Consider the following 18,616-nt stretch of genomic DNA (forward strand, 5'->3'; position numbering starts at 1 on the left):
GTGTTCTCCAGCTTGCCTGTCTTCAACAGGTATGAGCTGAATATGAATTTCCCTGTCGCTCCCTGAATTGTGAAGGAGTGCATGCTCCATGTGTGCTTTTTGTTTTAAAAGCACTTAGCACCCAGTTAATTTTCAGGGAATGTATGTAGGTCATCCAAGAAGCTTCAGCAAATAATAACTGAGTGTTTGTGTAATTAAAAAGGCAAACAAATGCTCTTCTGGTGCTGCCTTGCCAGCAAAAAGGCATTGCTTGTGCCTTAGAAAGGCTCTCTGCCCCAGATATGCAACTCGTGTAGAAGGAGGAGATGCTGTTGCAGCTTCACCATCTTCTCGGGGTTGTGCAAATGACTTTCCTTGGGTTTCTGCACAACAGCCCAAGGCTTCTGAGGAAGGGCTAGGCAAGTAGCTCGTCTCACCTGTTCTCTTCTGTTAAAGCCATTTGAACAAGATGGTTTCCTCCATGTAATGGTGGAAGCATGGTGAGCACCTCCACTGCTGAAAATCTCAGGTGTATTTTAAGCATTTTTTAACTGTTGAAAAGATGCTATCTGTGGAGAGATTAATGAGCAATAAGTAAACTATGTTGGATCTGGGCTTGCAGAATGCAGTTTAACTGCTCTGGGTTTCAGCACACTCATTTAATTACTGGGTTACTGCATGCTTTCTCTGGGGGGGGGGAGAGTGTATGTGTGTGTGTGTCTAGGGGAAGTGTATGCGTATATACAGAGTATGAATACAGTTTGGGGATGCCATGGTTGTGTTGCTGAAACAACCTTGCTGCCTTAATTTCCCTTCAAGAGAATTGTGGATAGGCCTTACTGTCGTTTGTACTTGATTACTTCATTGTTAACTTCCCCTATGTGATTTAACATGCACAAGCTTAATTATTCTTTTCTGGCCTAGGGAGAGATTTCCTTCCAATAATTACCTTCACTGCCCTTTACCCTTCTGCACGTTAGTCTGTTTGGAGAAACAACGTTGCTCAGTAAGCAATTCCAAACACAGCAGTGCCTGAAACTGTCCTGGAAACATAATTTATACCTTTTACATTTCATGTTAAGCTTCAGTGAGCTGCTAGGTGTATAGAACTACCAAATTTCTCACTTAAATAAAGGCAGTAGGTACTTAGAAGAAAAGCACTGCTTTGCACCTCATTCTCGTGCTGCATGTGAGGTGATTCAGGTAAAAGGAAATATAAATTAGTAAATAACTTCCATTAATTCAGCCATTTCTTTTTACAAGCAACTGCTGTTTAGTCATATACTATTTAAACGTCAAAAGAGTGTGACTCCATATGAGATGAATGTGATGCAGTATTGCCAGACTGATTGCTCCTGTGATAGCAAATAAGTACATATTTAATTTGGTGGAAATTTCTCAGGATTACATCTTTCTGTTTTTTTGGGGGTTTTTTTGGTTTTTTTTTTTTTTTTTTTATCATTGGATATTTCTTCCTTAAAATCTTTTTATTTTAAGGCAGTAAGAGAAGAATCATTTAGGTAGGGGGGCAGTGCAGAATTAGTTCTAGCAGCTTTGTCTTCTGCAACTTATATTAATCTGTGTGCTGAACAAAATATATCATCTGATATATCAAAGGGATGGGAATGCTGCCTTCTATGCCGTGTAACTGTACACAACTATTTTGTGATTAAAAGTTCAGTTTGTGTTGGATCCCTGGGATAGATGGTGCCTGTATTAGGATAAGTTATTTAACTCTATTATTAATTACAGAGCAAATGTGTTTATAAAATGGACTATCTTCATATATGTGGGAAAGATCAAGTGCTTTGAATGTGACAATGTTATGTATGACTTTCCATTAAGCTGCCGTTGTTATATCCTGATGGTTGTTTACAGGCAAAACTAGAGGGATGGTATTGGAAAAGTGTGTATGAAGTGTGCATAGCCGTGTGTTTTTGTGTGGAGGTAGCTGAGGAAGCAGAGGATCACAAGTCCAGTTTTCTTGTTGGGAATCAAAATGCGTGCTGCCAGGAGGGCGCACAGCCAGGCAGGCTGGAAGTGCAGGTAGATCACTTAGATTGCTTTCCGTGGGTCTCCTGCTTTTCCATCGCAAGTGCATTAGATGTGTTTATATAAAGAATTGATCTCGTGTACATGATTAAACTTGACAAGCCTTAATCTCTGTTGCAAAGAGTGTGGGCTAGATAGTTCATGTGGTAGGTCTTTGTTTTTCATGTAAATACTTGTGATGTTGGATTTGCATTAAGTATGCTGTTTTTCTCTTGACGTGATAAAAATCTACTTAGGTTTAAATAGTGTAGTCATGTGAGTGCTGAAGAGACTGAAGGAAGAACTTGACCTTTTCAATAAGATTACTCATAACAAGTGCTTCTTTGGCCTCGTTTATCTATAATGGCAAGCAACAGCTATCAGATTCAATTTTGTCAGAGTTCCTGTGAAAGATTTCATTCAGATTTATGAATTTTCTTTTGAGAAACTGGAAAACACACTAAGTGTTCTTAGATTCTTGTGTCAGCAATGGTAAGCATTATTCTCTTTCCTTCGTATCAGGGGAGAATCCAGAAGGCCCAGAGCTCTTCTGCTGAATTTGGTTAGCACAACTGTTCCATCTGGGATGTGACTCCTAACCAAGCAAGCTGGGCAGACGCTGTGCCAGCAGGACACCTTGTGTGCTGGTGCAGCTCGTTCTGCTGGGAACACGGGCACGGAGGAGCAGTCCTCCACCAGCCTGTGCAGCCACTGTGCTGGCAGAGCAGGCCATGTTATTTTATGCTTTTAGGCCACGGTTGTGAGAGCCATCAGTATTGAGTGCTGGGCCGTGCACTAGTGAGAGACAGGTCTTCCCCTTTGAGTGGCTGGGCCTGGGGCTTTTTTGGGCATGGGAGGGAGGAGTTGAGTCTTGTTTTGCTTTTTTGCACTATATTATAACAGTGGCATTTGTTGCTTCCAGTGTAACTTGGGTTCTGTTGTGATAGGACAAGGGGAAGCGGTTTCAAAATAAGAGGGGAGATTGAGGTTGGGCATAAGGAAGCAGTTTTTTTTTTACAGTAGGGGGTTGTGAGACACTGTTGCAGGTTTCCTAGAGGCAGTGGATGCTCTGTCCTTGGAGACGTGCAAGGTGCGGCAGGACGGAGCTCTGGGCACCTTATGGAGCTGTAGGTGCCCCTGTTTCTTGCAGTTGGGCCAGACAACCTTTGAGGGTTCCTTCTAACTCAAAACGATTGTGTGATTCTGTGTGGTTTGGGAGTTTGTTTTGAAGGGTCTTGTGTCAGGTGCTCTTGTTGGGGTACTTGTATTGGCACAGTATGAGTTTGGATTGTATCTAATAACACCAAACATACCTAGGATGATGCTTCATGTTCATTTCTGAAATTTAAATTACTTCTTATACTTCAACTTGAGAGCAAATTCCTGCTTGATCGACGTTGAAATTCCAGCAAGATCACTGCTGTAACAAGTCCTGGTGGACAGGCTTCCTGAAAATATACACTTGGAGTTCAAAAATGCATATATTTCCAATCCCCTTTCTTTTTTTTCTTACCTTGTTGCAGACCTACATCCTATTTCTGTGTAGCAGGAGGAAGCAAGAACGCTGTGTGACAGCCATTGGGTATTTGTTGGCCATTAATTCGGCCGTCTCAGTGAAGACTCAGAGGGATTTTGGTGCCTAACATTGGAGGACGGTTCCTGAAAGGCAAGTTGCTTCCTGGGCTGTGTAAATATGGGCACAAGCAGCTGGCTCTTGGGTTAGTGTAAAACAAACAGCAGCCAAGAGGAAGCAGAGAGGCTGCCGTTGCTGAGGCGCAGCCAAAGCCCAGGAGCACCATGTGCTTTCAGGAGGTCTGCTGGCACCTTGTCACGCTGAAGACCTCCACGTGCATTGCAGGCTGATCATTGGAGAGGCCCCTCCAGCCAGCAGAGCCTACCAGAGTGTAGAGAAGTGCGATTTTCAGCCCATGCTGGGACCGCCAGGGCTGTCTGGCCGTGTCCGTCCGTCCATCCGTTCCGTCTGTCTGCCCGCCGTGGGGCTGGATGAGCCCCGTGCCCTTCTGGCACATCAATGGCCGACTGCATGCTGTTGGTGTTTTTTACCTTAAAATAGCAAGGAACCTACAGCAAAGAGGGGACACAGCAAACTCCAACTTGTCTTTTATTGCCGATAATATTTAAAAGCTGAAATGTAACAGTATTTCGGTGGTGAATACGTGGAAATTGTGTATACTGCTTAATGTGTTTCAGAAATCCCTGTTACTTTTCTTCCTTAAATACAAGAAAACAGGCGTGTAATGCCTCATTGAAAGGAGCCTGTAGGGGTGCTTTGTGAGGGTCTTAATTAAGGGCTTTGAAAGACTAAACAAAAGGAAAAAGAAAATGCTGCAGGGTTATTGTTATTCCAGCCCATTGGCTCAGCTAGCTGCCCATCCATTGGTGCCTTCTGTCCATTTGGGAGCTGAATGACACTTTTGTTCGTGGTTAACAGAGGTGAAAGAAGCCAATTATTGGCTGTCTTTTCCACAGGGCAGCTGCAGACGGATTTAACTGCGGGCAAATATGGACTTTTCTGCCACAAGGATGGTTGTGATGACAGTTAGTTTTGTGGAATTGTATGAAAGAAAACAGATTTTTTTATTTTTTTTTCCCCTCCAGTGACTTGTGTAGATGTTTATTGAAAACTACAGTGAATATGCTGGCTTGGAGTAGGACTGCCTAAATGGCTGGGTTCCCTGTGCTAGCAGTGTACTCAGGTTGTGTGACAGAGTAGATTAACTGTAGGGTGTTTATTTTATTTTATTCATTGGTTTGCAGTGTGCATTAACCCTGTTATGGTCGTCAGACCATGCTTAGCTGCTCTGTGATATAGCTGCAGAATGACATTTGCAGCTAGCAGACAGCCCACAACTGCAAGATTTAGGGACCTCAGGAAGCATCTTTGAGCTGGGAACTTGCAGCCTCCTCTCCCACATCGCCGTCAGTTAGTTCAGAATGTTATAATGGCCTTTCCTACACCCTTGTTTTTACTTTTTCCTCAAATATCTTTGTTGGAACCTATGCTTTTAGGTCATGTGAATGAAAAGGTTTGGCTGATGATGAACTGGGCTTGCAACTGTGTTGATCCTGGAGATGTTTGCTCCAGTTTGGGGCAGTTGTAGATAAAGAAGCCATGTCTCGTTCACAGTTCATCCACTGAGGTTTGTTATGCCAAAATCCATCTTAGCTGCTCAGCAGGCCTGCTGGTGATTGCAGTAGGGTGGCAGTGGGGGCCCCTTCTCTAGCCACCCAAAGTCTGCATTTAGCCATGGTTTATAATGATAGTGTGTGCATGTGTGTATGTATATATATATTTGTCATCCGTCAGCTGCTTTCAGGGCAGGGCCCCAGCTCTGCCAAGCTGCTGAGAACATGAACTGTGTGTGAGCAGTGTTCTGAAGTTGTTCGTGCAGTGTTGGCAGTGATGGCAGCACACGCAGATGTGCTGGCAGTGAAAGGGCTGACCAGCTGAACCTGTAGCTGATCTCTGAGAGTGTCCTGGCAGGCATTTCGTGTGGCTCTCCTTTAGGTTAGTGTCTAAGGCTCCTTGGGAGGTAAGGGTGGACGTGAATGACCACTGTATTTTGCTGTGCGCAGAGGACTTGGCCATACATCTCAGATCAAAAAGAGGAATGTAGCTGAAACCAGCATAACTCAGCATGGTGGAAAGCCTTTTACTCAAATTGGGAATTACTTTCCTGTTAAAATGCTATGCCATAGCTGACGACTAAGAATTACCAAACCCTACGTTTTGCATCTTAGCAAAACTGAGTAGCTTGTTTGTCATTAGCCAGCTCGAGATGCCTCAGAAAGTGCCATGTGAAAGCACATTGAGTTCTATAAAGGCAGTTCCAGGTGCTGCCATGAAATCTATTTTGACACTAGAAAGCAGCACTGTGTGCTTTTTGTTTTCCCACAGCATATAGATAATTATAGAGCTGTACTGCAGAAAAAGCTTGTTTTTGTTGTTGTTTTTTTGCCAGAAATAATTTTTAGTTGCATCCAAGTTATGTGTGTTATGCAAGTGAAAAAAATCCCCAAAGGTTGGCACTGTTGTCTATAGGTTTGGTCTGGTTGAAATGTTTATATTTTCTGTTCTGACTTAATCCTATCAGTGACTGTGTTCATACGCTAATTTTGTTTTGCCTTTTTTTGCTTTGGTCTCCTAAAAATGTCGGGCTTACCCAGAGTTCTGAGGCTCGAGTTGCTTTCTAAACATTGGGTGGGACAGATGAGCAGACCAAAATAAACCAGCAGAAAACGAGTAAAATGCAAAATACTTGGAGTTACTGAAGTTGGCTTTTTTGTGCAGTTGAATATGCAGCCGTTCACGTGCTCCTTCGTAACAGAGCAAAACGATGAAGCGAAAGCAGAAGACTTCAATACGTGTGTGCATGTAAAAGGATAGTGCTGCGTTTGTGTTGGTGATTTGAAGTGCTGGGCTCTGTCAGAAACATCCATAGCTGTATCCATAGCTGTATCCCCGTCTTCTTGAGAGTTGGTGGTGCCTGGTCGGGGCTGTGGCCAGAGGCTGCCAGCTCCTCCAGCAGCGCTGGGCTGGCACTGTTTGTTGTAGGGCTGTTGCTAGGAGGAGCGAGATGTGCTGTCCTGGAGTCCAAAGGGTGAGCCTGGCTCTCTGGGCCCTCGGAGGCGTTGAAGCTGCTTGGAATTGCCCTTGGAGCTGTGCGTGGAGCTCAGCATGTTGTGGGTGTTTGTGGCTGAGGAGCAGGGACGTGAGAAGGGAGGTGGGGAGGAAAAAGAAAGCAAGATGGGCTTTATTAAGCTGGTTAGGTTACATAGATTGGTGCTGTCGTTAATACTTCAGCAGCAGTTGCTCACAAAAGCTTTTGATGAGAGGAAAAGTGCTTGAGAGCTCCCTCAATAGCTGTGTACATAACATTGACCTTGTCACATGTGTGGAGTGTCTGTATTGGATTTAGCCTTAAATTAAAACTCTGACATGTTCCTAACCTGGGACTGACTTAACTCATGAATGAAAATAGAGATACCATCCTGTTTGAGGTGGGCTGCAAGCACGGTGTTAAACTTCATTTACTTAAGGCACAACAAATGTCTTTTTGTCAAACTCTTTAGGGAATTTGGTGTTGATTTTGTTGATGATGTAGCTGTGTGTTGTGTCTTCTTTAGTTGTCAAGTCCTCATTGCCTTTTTTAGTACCTTCCCTTCTTCCTGTAGGGAGGACAGAAAGCAGAAGGGTTATTATTTATATCCAGATGATTGGTCTGATTTTTCTTAATGATCTGATTACAGCATGCTGCCTATAAGCAATTACACAGTGGAACACAAGTCAGCTTTCTTTGTCAGCAAATAGGGTGTAACTGCACCCTGGGGGTGCCATAGGTTGTAGCCTAAAGCATACAACCTGTTGCTGTCTTCTCTTCTCCCCCACAACAAGGCTGCACTTGTCAGATTTGTGCGTGGAGGCTTATGGATTGAAAATTCCTTCTGGTCACCTCGGCTGGCTTCTACAGATCATCTCCAGTTTTGCCAGCAAGTGCTGGTTATTAAGAATAGTTTGGATGCAAGTCTGCACTAAGGCGAGCGCAGTATCCCAGCTGCCTTGGATGTCAATGATGGTTTGTACTTCATGGCTTTTAAGAACGTGGAAGTCAGAGAGTGCTTTGATAGAACCACGTGGAAGCTTCCGTGCCCAGAGCTGGGGTGGCAGCGTGACGCGCAGGATCCCGCACAGACCCTGGATGTGGAAGGTGCCAGCTTCTGTTCTGCTCCACCAACACTTCTTCACAGCCTCCCAAGGGCCACTTGGTCCCATCCTATAACAGATACCTGTGGGTGTGTGAAGAGTGTCTCAGCACAGATGTACCCTTAGGCTGTTTGTCTGCTGTGCCTGATGCAGTCACGGCCAGTTTTTGTGCTCGCTCCCCGGGTCAGAGAGTAAGCAAATACCAAAACCTGAATGATGTGTCATTTTACTCTGCTTTAAATAATTTCTACATCTGTAAGGGAAATACTCTTACACCGAAAGGCATTTTGTTTCTCTATCCAGCTGAAAATAAGCTCTTCCTTCAGCCCCAATCCCACACCGAACTTGTGGCTCTTAAGAAGTGAATGGCGGAGCACAGGAACTCGAGCTGTATTTCAATTCCGGGCTGTGATCCCTTTAGCAATAACTCATTGGAGCTCTCTTGGTTAATTCCACACCATGTGTCAACAGAGACCATTAATCCTACGTGTGATTGCTTAATGGCTGGCCCACTGTGACTCAAATACCAGTCCAAAATAGGTCTTTGCATACAAGTATTGTTCCCTCCAGTATCTTGATGATGGCTTGACTGACACATGAATAGGGTACATTAGAGCTAGTTACTGTGTCTGAAAGAAAGCTAAGACATCATGTTGGAGGAAAAAAACAGGTTGATGTGACATGAGAAGAAGGAAGGACAAATATGGTGGGGAAAGAGGGGAATGTTGCTTCTGTTGCAGGAACAGACCTGTCTGGCATTTTTTAGCCTTTCTGTGGCTGTCAGTGAAAATGTTTTAGGTCCTGCTTCAGCAAAATGCCCAAGGCTGACTGGCATCAACAGAATGCATATGCATTTGAGGTATTTTTCCTGAAGCAGGGCTCCGTGTACCTCATTTCTTAAAGCTGCGGTGTGCCTTGGCCCCCTCTCTAGCCAGGATTTGTGGCTGTTCTGAATGGCAATGGCTCCCTGAGGAAGAAAATTACGTGCTTCATCCACAAATGAGCATTGCCTAGAAAACTTCTCGAGTGGCTGAATGCTCAGGTGAGCAGCAAACCTTGCAGGCAAGGAGTGTCTGCAGCCAAGTGTTTGTCCAGAGCCAGTCAGGGTGACACGTTGAACCGTGCTCCTGGCTTCGTGCTGCAGTGCAAACAAAAGGTGATAAGGTGCTGTGGGTCTGTAGGAAGCAGTGGTGTGTTTGCTGGGTGGGAATGCAGCAGCGTTAATGCCTTGGTCAGGGAAGAGGTTGACTAAGCCTTGAAGTATTTGGATATTTCCTTTCTTACAAGAATGTTTCTTAGAAGTGGAAAAGGAAACATTTGCATAAATTGCATGACTGATATGCTTATTGTGAGTGCAAAATTAAGTTATGCGTCCAGAAAATGTTTCTGGGCTTTTCAAGCACTGGAGGTCTGTGGTCATTTCAGGGGCAATAAGACTGTATTTAAGATTAATGAGGAATAACATCTATTGTAATTCAAAACACGGTTCCAAACATTTTTTCTAATTAAAAGAAGTGGTAAATGAAGTCTGGAAGGAGAAAACTGTGCTGAGGCCTGGCAGTAAGAATGGGAGGATATGGGGTAGCTGCCCTGGCCCATTGGTAATTGGGCTGACCCCTGCCTAGCCCTCATCAGAAGCTGGGGAATACAAGTTCTAAGCTCAGTGGCAAACACTGGGCCATCTGTGTGCCATTACTTTATGCTTGTTAACTAATGGCACGGGTCAAGGTGAGCAAACCTTGCAGTGAGAAATGTGTGGTGTTGCCATCCTGGGAGGTGTTGAAGAACCATGAAGATGTGGCACCGAGGGACGTGGTCAGCGGGCATGGTAGGGATGGGCTGATGGTTGGACTTGATGATCTTAGTGATCTTTCCCAACCTTAATGATTATATGATTCTATTCTGTTATGTCTAAAAGGTAAGAAATAAATTTTTTGACGTATCACGTCACCATTTTTGAAATTCAGACACTGCTGCAAGGTCACTTTCCAAGTGTAGGCTTTTCTGTGGGCATCATCTTTCCTTTTCTTGATGTTTGTTTGCCTTGGCATTTGTGATTTTTTAGCTGCTGGGGCTGGCATGCCTGCATATAATAGATCCCCATATTGTAGTTGCATTAATGGAATTCACAGTCTGGGCAATTAGTGTTCAGTGTGGTGTCTGTGAAGTAACACTTCTGGAAAGTAATTGTTAGCTTCTTGTTATCAGGGATATACAGGAAAACAACAACAACAAAAAAAAGCCCGACGTTTTCTCTTTTTAATTGAATGAATTTAATTAAAATTTACCTGCTGACCCTCCAGGCTTTCTGCACTTTCATTACATACCAAATATGATTAAGATGTGGGACACTGTTAATGTAAACTGACTTGCTTTGTCCCCTGAGAGTTTTTATATCTATCCTGAAGGAATTGGCCAAATGGGAAAGTAACTCTGAAGCTGAGGTGGAGTTCAGCTGTTGGTCTCCGCTGCGACTGCCTGCTGGGATATGATTTGGTTGTGTATCAATTGGTTTTCATCCTGTGAGCACGTTCCTCCAAGGGGTTCAACACTGAGCCCCGCAGCGCTGCTTGAACCAGCCTGGTTCACTTGGCTCGGCTTCTGCTCCAGCCTGCTGTCTGTCTGTGGAGCTCCTGACCCATTACTGTGGATGCAGCAAGCACTGATGCTGGCCCGGCGGAAAGAATCCAGTACGGAGTGTGCACAGCTCTCCTGTGAGACCTTGTGCAGCCAGAACTGTTCTTCTGTTGTCCTGTTTGAATTTTGCTGTTATTTGATTGCTGGTAGAGGTGCGTGACTGGCAGTAACGAGGTCGTAAGAGAAGCACTTTTGGGACTTGCACTGGCTTGCGCCCTCGTGTCCTTTTCTGAAGCTTTGTTGGCTGGACTTAACCTGGATTCTGTTCCAAGTGATGACCACTGCCATACAGCTGCGTATCGGACCAACAGTTCTTTGACTGTCTAAAAAGGGGGACAGGAACCATTACTGTGATTTTAATGTTCCCTGTGATAATGGACAACGCACTGTTGCTGAGTGTTTTCCAGCACTGTGTTGTATTACATTTTCAGTAATCTGGCTTATTTAATGTTTGAGTTTTTAAAAAATACTAACAACTGTAGCTTTTCCTATTACTACTGAAGCTAGATCAGTGTTACTACCTGGGGAATTTTACATAAGAGTAGGACCTTTTACCTAATTGTTTTTGTACAAGTAGGTGGGAGGGCTTTATTCAAATATAGATAACTCTACTTAAATCATTTTGTAAGTGTTATAATTAAATAGCTCAGTGGCAGAGGGCCCAGAACTTGGAAAAGACTGAATGGAGCCTGCAGTATTACATGCTATTATCTATCAGCAAACAGGTTAAGCTTGCTCAGAGGGAGTATTTTATAGGATTTTAAAGGTGCCTTGTTGAAACACGATCTTCTTTCCTTCAACAAACACTCCTCTCCCTCCTTCCCTTTCTCCTTCTAAGGCTCACAAAAGATATAGGTGGAGGGACAAAAAAGTTAGCCGCTCATGAAGCGTAGGGGAGCACAGAAGTATTTCGAGTTTATTTTTTAAGTGGCCCATTGTGACTGGCTTTGGCTGAGGTTTTCCTTTTCAGTCGCTGGCTACTGCAGGTAGATGTCCCTTAGTTCAGACACTCCAGCACTGTTCTCCTGCCCTGTGCTCATTAGTGGGTGTTGCTGTAGCTTTGCCAGGCGGGAGAAATCAGGCTCTGCTGTACCTGGGAGAATGAAACAATATTGCCCGGTAGGTTTCTGCAAGATGCTTGTGGTTCATCCTCCTTTCTGTTTCCCTTGTCCGGAAAGAAGACTGAAACTTGCAGGGTAGGCCGCAGCTGTTGTCCACGTGCGAGCCTGGTTGATGGCTCAGCCACCCAGCAGTAGTGCTGTCGGAGGGAGAAGCAGGCTGTTTACTGCTGTTAATCTCTTCTGCCTGAAATGGCGAAACTAATTGCAACGATAGGGCCGTGATTCATGCCATCCCCTCCGTGCAGCTTTATGTTGTGCAACGCATTGCCACCTTGGGCTGCTCATTGTTGCAGTTTCGGTGCCAGCTCCGTGCCTGATCACGCCCTGACCTGCCCCAGCCGAAGGTGGTAAGAGAGCAGGGATTTGCGCAGCTCCTCCGTACAGATAAGCCGAGTTAATGGCTAACTGCTGGGAGCTGCAGCTCTGCCTGGCCACGCCGCCAGCGGCGTTGGGCCCGCAGTGTGGTGTGCTGGGGAGCTCCTATCCCAGCAGCAAGTCTGGGGTGCAAACCCACCGCCTTTAAGATGCGTAGTTGAGCTTCAAATGTACCACTGAAAGTCAGGGTAAGCAGGGTTTTTTAACAGTTGCTCTGCTATTACGTGCAGAGCAGTCCCCAAAGAACAAACCCTAGTGTGCCCCTGCTACCTGTCTGCTGCTGTCGCTTCTGTTTGAGGCAACTTGGTAAGAAAACCAGCTTTGCATCAGAGCAGTGGGGTAGGTACACCCTGAACGTTCATATCGTAGTACTGAGTTTGGAATCACAATGCGTCTTTTTGTTAGAAATGCAATTGTGCTGAAAATGAGATTAGAGTTTGTGGATATTAACGATGCTTCTCAAATCTTCATTGTTAAGGTGTTCTGATTAGTGCTTATGTCCAGAGAGTCTACTGTGCTGAAATGATAGGTGCTAACGCTTGGAGCTACAGACAAAGCATTCTTTGCTAATTTCGGATCCCAAAGAAAACTGAAATTACGTAGAATTTGGACGCCAGCCATGCAAGATGTCTACGTGATTTCCATCAACTCTTTTGAGGATTGCCTGGGATGCTTCTGAAGATTGGACCTTTCTGGCTCTAGGAACTTCAGGGCTGTTGCTTTCAGATGGATGGGATTGCATGCTTCTGTCCTAAGAGGCACTGTGTGTTGCATGCAGAGTCCTTGACAAGCTGCAATGTGTCCAACTGTGAAGTGCTTTCCAGTGACAGCAGTACCAAGGAGCATCACTGACTCTCCTTAAACTCACTGAATTTATGCTTAAACAAAGAAGTAGCAAAGTATAAAGTAAGAACTGGTGGTGTTTCCTGAATTGGTATTAGGCAGTTATTAGTTTAATTATCGAGCTGAATTGGTTTTGTGCTACTTCTTATACTGAGTAATGGTTTGCTTTAGGAGGAGATTATCTGTGATGGTTGCATAGATGTGAACTGAGGTGACGGCACCAAGTTTGCCACTTATTCCTCATTTGGAAAGCAGAAAGCTGAACAGGTCTGCATACCTATCATGTAAGCACTTGCTGCTGGCCTGCCTCTGCTCATGGCCTGTGAGTGAAATCTGCTTAAAGCTATTACCTTGAGGACGCCTATAGGTTTTGTAGGAAGGAAAAGAAAAAAAAGGACAGTGGTGGAGCTGGGACATGTTTCTGTTCCAAAAGCTGTTTGTCAGGAGCTGTTTGAGTCCCACTGCATGTCCCAATTTATTTTTGTGTGTTGTTTTTTAAATGAAGGCATTGTGGGGTGAAAATCTGAATGCTGGGTGGCTATAATCTTTAAAGTTTTTTTCTCATATGCGGTGGTTTTAGAGCGGCCTTAACCATGTGTTGAAATTGTGTGCATGTGGAAGTTGGTGAAAATCAGTGCTGGGGATAACAGCACCATATTGACTCTACCATGCATGCGTACCCTGTAGGCTTCTGGTCTTTTTGTTAGCAGAAAACATTTTTATCAACACCTCATGATAAAGGTTTGGTTGTTTTTTTTTTTTTGCTGGGGCTGGAGTCTTAAGTTACTAGCCTTTGAAAATTTGGCTTGAATATTTCTAGAAAGTTATTGGAGTTTGATGCTTGAAAGCTTGTTTGTTATCAGACCACCTCCACCACTTTTTTTTCCTACAGTGTGAAAATCTCTTACCGTTTGCTGACAAATCTCTGTTTCTTCTTCCACAGGGATGTCAGCATGAACAACATCACCAGGCTACCAGAGGATGCGTTCAAGAACTTTCCCTACTTGGAAGAACTGTAAGTGTTTTTGCACGAGTTCGTTTTGCTACGACATCCTATGGCTGTGTAAAAGTGGAAGGTGGCTGGGGAAACAGCGCTGAGAAAAGTTGTGAACAGAGAAAGCAATTATGCCTTAAAAAGAAATAATAATCCTCTACGTGTTTGGAAACCGGAACAGTAAATGCTACTTACAAGGGACTTTTTACGGTAATTATTTTAATCACGGCTAGAGTGATGACACATCCTAATTACAGTGTTATCCGAAGATGATATGAGAGGTGTGTAATTACCATTGTTTCCGATGGAGCTACAGTATAGCTGTTGCATAACTTCCATAAAATACACGTTGTTTCATTTACTGAGCAGCTTGCTCCCTTTGCCCCTGCAGGCTGCAGAGGCAGTGCTCAGGAGCACATCCTGACCTGCTTCAGAACCTTGAGTTTTGTGGTTCAGGACTTTTTATCGCTCTCCAGCTCCCACAACCCACTTGTGACCTGTCCCTCTCTCACCTTAAGGTTTTATTTAGGTGGTACCTGCACTTCTGAACTTTAACCCCCGTGCTCACATGCCCAGTATTTTGCTGAACCGAAGCGTTCACTGGGTTGTCTTTGCAGCTGAATCACTCCTTAACAGCATAGCACTAAATGGGATTGGGTTTGAGAGCTGTTTTCAGAGTTGATAAATACGGGGAAGGCTTTGACTTACTATTTCAGTAAGCAGTGACAAGTGACTTCTGTCTGCCTTAGTTTCCTGATCTGTAAAGTAGGGTAATGCTTCAACCTCCAATAAAAAGCAGCAGGGAAGGCAAAACCACTTTTTGCTCTTGCATTTTCACTATGCCAAAGTAGTATTTCACATGTCAAAGACTATTTAAAATACAAAATAAGGCTGTCCCCATTTGTGATTTTGCAGAGACTGGAACTGTGAATTTCATATTAAGAGATTCTGTTTTCAATAAATGCATCTCAGGGAAATAACAGTTCATTTCTCAAGAAGAGACAAACCCTTACGGAGTAGGGAAGCGTTGTTCCAGCTTCTAAAGAAAAGGAAACTGAAACAAAAAAAAAAAGCCAGTTGTAGAGGGCAGCAGGTTAAACTGATACCGTAGGAAAATGACAGATAAAACCTGGAATCTTCTGACTCTAGTTATGTTATAACTGATACATCTGTTCCATCTCAGTGGACCAAAACTATGCAGAAGCTGATAGAGATGGCTGTAAAAAAGCTTGTCTTCCTGAAGGCTTCTCTGTGTGTGTTCCTTCTGCTGCAGCTGCACTGTTGGGTCTAATAAGGAGTTCTACCTTTGCTTGAATTTTGGTCTCTGGTCTATGCTGACAGTGTAGCAGCTGCCATTGGTAATACACTTAAATGTCTCTGTTTCCACTGTGCTTAAGTAGCTCTGGTTTGGTTTTCAGTGCAGTTGTGAACGTCAGCTGAATTGCATTTGTGGTACTTTTCTTCCTGCTTACCAGTTTTGTTTGCTTACATCTTACTTTAAGCATAGCTTAAATTTATAGTAAATTCTAGCATACCTCGTGGAGAAAGATTTATTTACCAGGATTTCAAATGGTGCATTTGCATGATTGACATGATATGAGAAAGGCTACTGCATGGCTTGAGAAATCAATTAAAAAAAAAAAAAAATTAGAGGCCTGGGGGAAGCTTGCTTGGCTCTTGTATTGGCCAGCGCTCCCTATGTGCTTTGTAATATGTGCTACTGTATGTATGTATCTTGTTTTGTTAGTCTATATTTGTAGTGCTTTTCTTCCCCAAAACGTTTAAGTCCTATTTCACACCACATGTAGAAACAGCCAAAAAAGCTGTTTTCTCAACTCCATCCCCAAGTTGAGATGAGTGTGGGAGCCTTCGTTTGTTCCCTAGAAGTAATTAAGCAATAAAACATAACTGGTGGGTGTGCATATTGCGTAACTTCCATAAACCCAGGGGTGTGTCAGGAGGTAAAGAAAAAAGGCAGAGCCTTCAGCCACCATCTGTGTGCTTATAACCTAACTGCTCTCTGCTACACGCACCTCGTTGTCCCCCCGAATTCCGACATGTCATTCCTCAGGAGGGAAAAAAAAAAAGGCTGGCATTAAGCTGAGAGTTCTGTGTGAACACCCAAAAGCTTTAAAAGCTTACCTTCTTATCTGAAATAGCCAGCACCAAACAAGACACGCCTGGGTTTCATTCTGCTGATTCCATTTTCTCTGTGGGACGGGCTACAGAAATACAGACATTCCTGGTCTTCAGTTTTCCTGGTTGTTTCTAGAACGAACAGTCATACTTCCCGCTGTACAACCACAATTTTCCCTCTGCACTCACAGATGATTTTCAAACTTTCTTCCTGGATTTTGTTTACACTTGAACAGATCCAAATTCTGACTGCCAGGCACTAATAAAACTGCTTTTTCAGCACACAGACCTGGGTGTGAGTCTCAATGCCAAAGAAAGAGAGACAGAGTTAAAGCACAGTGGTGTTGAAATCTGTGCTGAGAGCAACTTTTCCATCTAGAACTTTTCCCAAGAATTACATGCCTACAGCAAATGAGAATCCCACAAACTAATGGGAACTCAGTGAGTACCACACCACCGAGAACAGCTGTAACTCCGTTCGTGCTGGGGATGAGCCCCAGACACCTTTCTCTTTGTATCATTCCTTAGCCCTGCTGTTTGTCAAATCCTCCAGCCTTGGAAGAATTAGTATTGCAAAACAGTATCGCAAAATTTAATTGAGTGTAAATGGAGCACAATTAAATGTATTATGCAGGAGGTCAAGTCTTGTGTGGTGCACATGTGGAGAAGATTGGATTAAAAATGCATTAGGAGTTCTTTAATATTGGGGTTGTCATTTCCTTTGTGCAGTTTGGTAGTCTCAACAGTCTTCAGAGCATCATTTTCCAAATCCTGTAGTAGCAACTAACGGTGAGAGGAATAGCATACCAGATGTGTGAAAGCTGGCTGCTTCATTTAAAGATGCCACATCACCGAGGCACTGACTTGGGTGCCTTAAACTTATGCATCTGGTGCTGTTTCCAGGCATGATGGGTTGTCTGAGACATCTCCACAAGCCTGGTAGATCCAACACACCGATGATGGTGACCGATGGCCTTCTGCAGTGGCGCTTGGAGGCCAAGTGGAAGAAGACTGCCTTGTGTGATGCTAACTGGCTGTGCTCAGGGCACTGGGTGCCCTACAAAGTGTTGTATTTGCAGATACCATCTGAGTTTTTGTGCCATGATGATACCTGAGTACTACTAGCAGAAACAGGCATTCCAGCTAATCTGCAAGCAGCATCAGCCCCTTGGGTTGTGTGCTCCTTGTGCCCCTGCTCACCAGCTTGTGCATGTTGCAGCATAGTGCACTTACCATGTGTTTGTGGGATTCTTGCACTATTTATATATGTTATAAAAATTCTCCATCTCTGTGTAACTGATACCCATCTGGAAGTAATTTGCAAATGACTGAAACAGCAATGGTCAGAGCCAGTGAGGAGCGGACCACCAAGGGCTTTGCCACAGCAGTTAAAGAAGTGTGTTCTCCAAAAAATGTTAACATAAATGTGATACAGCCCTGAAGTTGGTATGGAAACTAAAAATCCTTGAAGAATTTGGCTGCAGTTTTCTAACCACACCTTAAAATATTTATAGAAAGCTAGAGGAGGAAAATATAGTTAGATAATGTAGTGTTTTTAGAAAGCAGAAACCATTGCAAATGTGAATTTTTAAGTAGAAGAGCTGGGCTGCACAATGTTTTGGTGCTTTTCTAAACTGTTTTAGTTCCTTGTAACATATAAAATTATCTGAAGTAGCATAAGGGATTTTGATTGTGTGATTTCCATTCACTGCATGGGTGAAATATCAGCTGGATTAATTATAAATGGCTGTCTCTCAGGGAAGCAAATTGCAGTGATTTTTATTCTTGGCCAGTTTTCTATTTTGACTTCAGAAACTTGCACCACTTAAAGCAAATGTCTCCCTGACTTAATGACCTTTTTACCTTGTTTTGGTTTCCACCCCTTTCAACGTTTTAAAACCTTCCCTTCTTCTTTGCCCTGGGTAGAGCTTAAACAGTAAGGCATCTGCCCCCTGAAGCTGTCAGCCTTGAAGCAGGGCACTGACCCCCTCTCTATGAGGGTGAGGAAGATGCTCGCTGCCCTCTGGCTCTTGTAGTTTTGAAAAGTGTACTGCCAGAAAATCATCACTCCTGAAGGCACCAAGAGGCTGCAGTGCTCGATGACCTTGCAGATGTGTGCTGTGCCAAGGTCTGTTTTGTTTCTGCTTTTTTTCATATGATACAAAAGAGTCTGTCTTCTGTGATGGTGTCTTCAGATTGTTATTTTATTGAGGCTTTTATTAGCGGGTGAAAGTGGTTCCAGAGAATTAAAACGACAAAATGGAAGTCTTAATCAATAAAAGGTTTCTCCTTTCTGAAATGCTCATCTGCTTTTTGAGAGGTGAGTAAACAGCCAGAGAGTGAGCATGCAACTGTAGTTTTTCAGGAAAAGAAAAAGTCCAGCTGAGAACGGAATGACTGTTTCATTATATCCGTGCTGATTACAGCACTAAGAGGTCTTTCTTAAACATCTCACTCACCCCCTCCCCCAGCCAGAGTCTCTGATTGTGGCTTTTAATTGACAAAATATATTTTGAGAGTGTAAGGATTAATTAAAATGCATGCTGGCAGTGGAAAACGGAATGTTTTTGCCATAAGGTTGTAATCAGGAAGTATCTGCAAGGGAAATGTCTAGGGTTATTTTTCCTCTTGACTGCAGCTGAAGATGACCACCTGGCTGAGACGTCACAGCTGCTTGCTTTTGTAGTATCTATTTCAGTATGTAATTTAGATGATCCCCTTCCTTCTAATTTCTGCCTCGGCACCGAGTTGTGTTATCCTCAAGGAGGGAGAGGG

At 43.7% G+C, this 18,616-nt stretch overlaps 1 protein-coding gene across 1 annotated transcript in view; it reads left to right on the top strand.

The window, feature by feature from the left end:
- LGR4 (leucine rich repeat containing G protein-coupled receptor 4) overlaps window positions 1-18,616 on the top strand; it is a 58,498-nt gene that overhangs the window by 7,277 nt on the left and 32,605 nt on the right. Inside the window, exon 2 of the mRNA XM_048948257.1 lies at window positions 13,655-13,726. Coding sequence (XP_048804214.1) covers window positions 13,655-13,726 — 72 coding nt within the window. The remainder of the gene's footprint in view (window positions 1-13,654; window positions 13,727-18,616) is intronic.

Source organism: Lagopus muta, chromosome 6 (assembly GCF_023343835.1).
Source record: "Lagopus muta isolate bLagMut1 chromosome 6, bLagMut1 primary, whole genome shotgun sequence".
In the NCBI taxonomy this organism is placed as follows: domain Eukaryota; kingdom Metazoa; phylum Chordata; class Aves; order Galliformes; family Phasianidae; genus Lagopus; species Lagopus muta.